Raw genomic sequence first — 4,501 nt, forward strand, 5'->3', positions numbered from 1 at the left:
GAACCGCATTGGGGAAGGCACCTACGGCATTGTGTGTGAGTGGCCATGGTGGGAGGCCTGGGGGCCCAGGGACTGTCCCAGCAGCAGCTGTGGCAGGGCTGGAAGGAGGGTATAGGTGACCTCTAATCCCTGGTGTAATTGCCATAGATTTCACACCACTCCTGAGTAAACACAAGCATCGGGTTGCTAATGTGTACCCGTGAGTAGAGGTCGCTGTTATACCCATAAAGTATACACCGCGGAAAGCAGCCAGAACTGCATCCGCAGGAGCTGAGACGTTGGTGTGCGTCAAACTGCTATGGGTTTGGAAGATGCACAATTTAGCACAGTGCTTTGGGGAGCCAACTTTGACAAAATAAGAGTTCCTTTTTCAAGATACGCTACCTTATTTGCTGTTAGAACATAGTAACCGCAGAGCACAAAGCAGTGATCTGCATACCAGCTCTAAGAAGGAAAACTTACAGGGAGCTTCTCACAACCAGGGGCCCTGTACCAGCTCAAGCCAGAGGACTCCCCAGGGAGCACATCTCGCAGGGTCGGGTGCTGCTTGCAAGGAGTGTGGATGGGCTGTCGCAGGGTACCCAGCAGTCAAGGGGGAAGAGAAAGGGAGCCCCCGTGGGGCAGGAAGCCACACGGTGGGATCGGGCTTGGGTCCTATCCTGGAGGAGCTTCCTTTGCAGATAGGGCCCGGGATACCCAGACGGATGAGGTTGTCGCCCTGAAGAAAGTGCGGATGGACGAGGAGAAGGACGGTGCGCGGAGGGGCCGCCGACCTCCCTGAGCTCGCGGGGGGCGCGAGCTGCCTGAGGCCCCGAGTTGTGCCTGCTTCCCCAAGGGTGTCTGCATGATGCTCAAAGGAGGCTGATCTCTGGGGGCTGCAGCCTGACCCCCGCCACGCACTCTAGGCCTCAGCCCCACAAGCCCTGTGCGGCTCATCCCCTTCACCCTCCCGTTGCGTGACTGCCTCATCTTCTGTCTCAGCTCAGTGTCACCCCGCCACAGGGCTTTCCCACCCGAGATTGAGCCGGCAGCACCTGTGTGCTCCACGCCGCCCTGCTGACAGCCCCGTGGCTGCCTGTGCAGGCAGGGCTGTGCTGGGCGCACTGGGGGCCACCTGCCATGCACAGGGGTCAGCACAGAGTGCTGCTTGCATTTGATGAAGGAGGGAAGGGTTAAAGGTGCTGGTTAGGATGGCCTTGCTTCTCCCTGAGGCAGCAGGCAGAGCCCTGACAGCAGCGGGCATGGGGGTCCCTGAGAGGGGATGTGGACAGGGGTTGGGGGCTCGCTGAGTAGCTGGCTGTCAGGGGGTCCTGACTGCAGGGCTGGGCTTGCTGAGGCCGCGCTGGGTTGCAGGGGTCCCCATCAGCAGCCTTCGAGAGATCACGCTTCTCCTTCGCCTCCGCCATCCGAACATCGTGGAGCTGAAGGAGGTGGTTGTGGGGAACCACCTGGAGAGGTGAGTGGTCCGCTTGCTGCCCCCGCATTGGGTCCTGCCCGGCCCCCTCCCTCTTGCCTTTCCTGCTGCCCCAGGAGGGTCCCTTGGCCCACCTGGGAAGAGGTGGGAGTAGCTTGCGTTTCCCCCTCTTCTTTCAGCATCTTCCTGGTGATGGGTTACTGTGAGCAGGACCTGGCCAGCCTTCTGGAGAACATGCCGACGCCCTTCTCTGAGGCCCAGGTTTGAGGCTGCGGGCTCTGGTGGCGGGCTTCCCAAGTCCTTGCTCGGCACCCTGTGGCAGACGCAGGCTGCCCTGACCCTGCATCCTGGCCCTCTACAGGTCAAGTGCATCGTGCTGCAGGTGCTCCGGGGCCTCCAGTACTTGCACCGGAACTTCATCATCCACAGGTGGGTGGGGTCCACGGGCCTGGAAGGGGGCGGGGCCTCAGGAGACATTTTTCCAGAGGAGTGCTGGTTTGTGACATGGGGGAAGTGTGACTGCCAGCACTGACCCAGCGCCAGTTGACGTTGCCGAGTATCCAGGAGAGGAGCAGGCACAGCCTCGGTGCAGTAGAGGTTCTGTGACTGCTCCTGGCGGATGGTCCAGGACCAGATAATACCTGTTTTCTCCTCTGGGGGGGCCGATGGTGTGAGCGAGTCAGGCTCTGAGAAGTGCTGCCTTGGAGAGAGCCTTACTGGAAGGCAGGCCAGGAAGGGCAGAGACTGGAGGGGCAGAGGGGAGGGTCTCGCAGGCCTCAGCAGGACCTTGCAGGCAGCAGCTTGGTGGCTCGCATGGCCTGGGTGGGGATCAGACACAGCCCTGGAAGCCAGACCTGGGCTCAAGGCCGCCTCTGCCAGTTTCTCAGAAAGTTACTGAGAGCTCTCTCTGGTGTTCCCAGCTGCCAAATTGTCTTGCACTGCCTGCCATCCTTATTTTTAAGAAGTGCAGGGACTTCCGTGGCGGTCCAGTGGTTTAGACTTTGTCTTCCAATGCAGGGGGTGCGGGTTCGATCGCTGGTTGGGGAGCTACGATCCCGCATGCCTTGCGGCCAGAAAATCCAAAGCATAAAAAAGAAGCAGTAGGGCTTCCCTGGCGGCGCAGTGGTTGGGGGTCTGCCTGCCGATGCATGGGATGTGGGTTCGTGCCCCTGTCCGGGAAGATCCCACGTGCCGCAGAGTGGCTGGGCCCGTGAGCCATGGCCGCTGAGCCTGCGCGTCCGGAGCCTGTGCTCTGCAACGGGAGAGGCCACAGCAGTGAGAGGCCCACGTACCGCAATAAAAAAAAAAACAGAAGCAATATTGTAACAAATTCAGTAAAGACTTTAAAAATGGTCCACATAAAATTAAAAAAATAAAAAAGTGCAAATAGGAGGAGACGTATGGGGAAATGTTCTAAGCGTCACTGCGACGGTGACAGCCTCTTATCCCACGCAGTTTCCTGGAAAGCACTGATGTTCTCTTTTTGTCACAGGGATCTGAAGGTCTCCAACTTGCTCATGACGGATAAGGGCTGCGTGAAGACAGGTGGGTGCAGGTGCTGGCTCTTTGGTGGGGGCCTCCATGAGTGCCACCTCGACGGGGCCGCAGGCCCCGTCCCGACAAGCACCCTGCACGCTACAAGCTGGTTGCAAACGTCAGTGGAAACTGGGTGACACTCTCTCTCCCGTCTGTCCAGCGGATTTCGGCCTGGCCCGGGCCTATGGCATCCCGGTGAAGCCAATGACCCCCAAGGTGGTCACCCTCTGGTGAGTCCCTGGGGACCATGGGAAGTGGGGGGGTCATGCTGAAGCTGCACGAGGACCTTGGAGGTTTCTAAGCTTTGGGGCTGCACACACTCAGAGGCTGGGTGTGGATGGCTCCTGAGGCAGAGCAGGGCTGTCACCGGGAAGGACCTGCCCCGTCCAGATGGGGGCGCTGCTCTGCCCTGCGGCAGCCAGACCCCCAGCCTGGCTCTGAGCTGCTCGGAAGGGGCGGTGGCTTCACCGACGGGAGGACATTTTGAAGAACGGGGTTGTGCTTTAGGGCAGGATGCTTTCTGCCATGTGTCACTCAGCCCCGACCTGTATAGAACGGGCCAGCACAGGACACTGCTGCACACGGGAGCCCTCCAGTGACAGCAGCTGCTGCCTCGTGTGCTATCGTGTTTGTCGGGTTTAGTGGAAGGGACAGCCGAGCTGGGCTTCACGTTCCATCGTCCAGGCTGACCGGCTGTCAGGGGCGGTGGTGGCCGGCGGGTGGGCTGGTGCAGAGCCACAGTGCCTCGCGGAGGCCGGGCCGGAGGAGAGGAACTACCAGACCCAAGGTGGGGGCTCCTGTTCACAGGTACCGAGCCCCTGAACTGCTGCTGGGCACCACCACGCAGACCACCAGCATCGACATGTGGTGAGGGGTGGATGCGCCCAGGGCCTTGGGAAGGGCGGGGCGGTCTTGTGGGAGCTGGCGGGGCAGGGGTGGGGCTGGGGTCTCACCAGCCTCCCAACTCCCAGGAAGGTGGGCCTGCGCCTGGGGTCCCGAGAGGCAGTGTAAGACGGCTTCGGCGTTCACGGCCCCCGTCACTGAGGACCCGCCCTCGTGGCCACTCAGAGAGGCCTGCTGGTGCCAGCTCACGTGGCCCGGGGGGAGGACCCAGTGGTCACCTGCCCTTCCCGTCGTGGCCTCCTCCCAGCTCTGCCCCCGTCCTCTGACCCCAGCACCTGGGGGCCGGGGCCCGGCGGAGTGGTTCTCTGCGGGGCCGGAGGAGCTGAGGCACGGCCCCATGCTCCTCTGCAGGGCCGTGGGCTGCATCCTGGCCGAGCTGCTGGCCCATAAGCCCCTTCTGCCCGGCGCTTCCGAGATCCACCAGGTGGACCTGATCGTACAGCTGCTGGGGACACCCAGTGAGAACATCTGGCCGGTGAGTGCCGGCCCGGCCCTGCCCTCTCCTGCCCCCTGCCGGCCGCCAGCCTGCAGCTGCCACTCCCCCACACAGGGCTTCTCCCAGCTGCCGCTGGTGAGCCAGTACAGTCTGAGGAAGCAGCCCTACAACAACCTGAAACACAAGTTCCCGTGGCTCTCGGAGGCCGGCCT

The 4,501-nt window shown here is 61.8% G+C and overlaps 1 protein-coding gene across 1 annotated transcript in view; it reads left to right on the forward strand.

Moving 5' to 3' along the window:
* CDK10 (cyclin dependent kinase 10) overlaps nt 1–4,501 on the forward strand; it is a 7,854-nt gene that overhangs the window by 2,687 nt on the left and 666 nt on the right. The window contains 10 exon segments of the mRNA XM_007468451.1: nt 1–35; nt 681–752; nt 1,354–1,456; nt 1,594–1,675; nt 1,776–1,843; nt 2,907–2,959; nt 3,111–3,180; nt 3,758–3,817; nt 4,205–4,328; nt 4,404–4,501. The exon segment at nt 4,404–4,501 is cut by the window's right edge and continues 1 nt beyond it. Coding sequence (XP_007468513.1) covers nt 1–35; nt 681–752; nt 1,354–1,456; nt 1,594–1,675; nt 1,776–1,843; nt 2,907–2,959; nt 3,111–3,180; nt 3,758–3,817; nt 4,205–4,328; nt 4,404–4,501 — 765 coding nt within the window.

Source organism: Lipotes vexillifer, unplaced genomic scaffold (assembly GCF_000442215.2).
Source record: "Lipotes vexillifer unplaced genomic scaffold, Lipotes_vexillifer_v1.1 scaffold23, whole genome shotgun sequence".
In the NCBI taxonomy this organism is placed as follows: domain Eukaryota; kingdom Metazoa; phylum Chordata; class Mammalia; order Artiodactyla; family Lipotidae; genus Lipotes; species Lipotes vexillifer.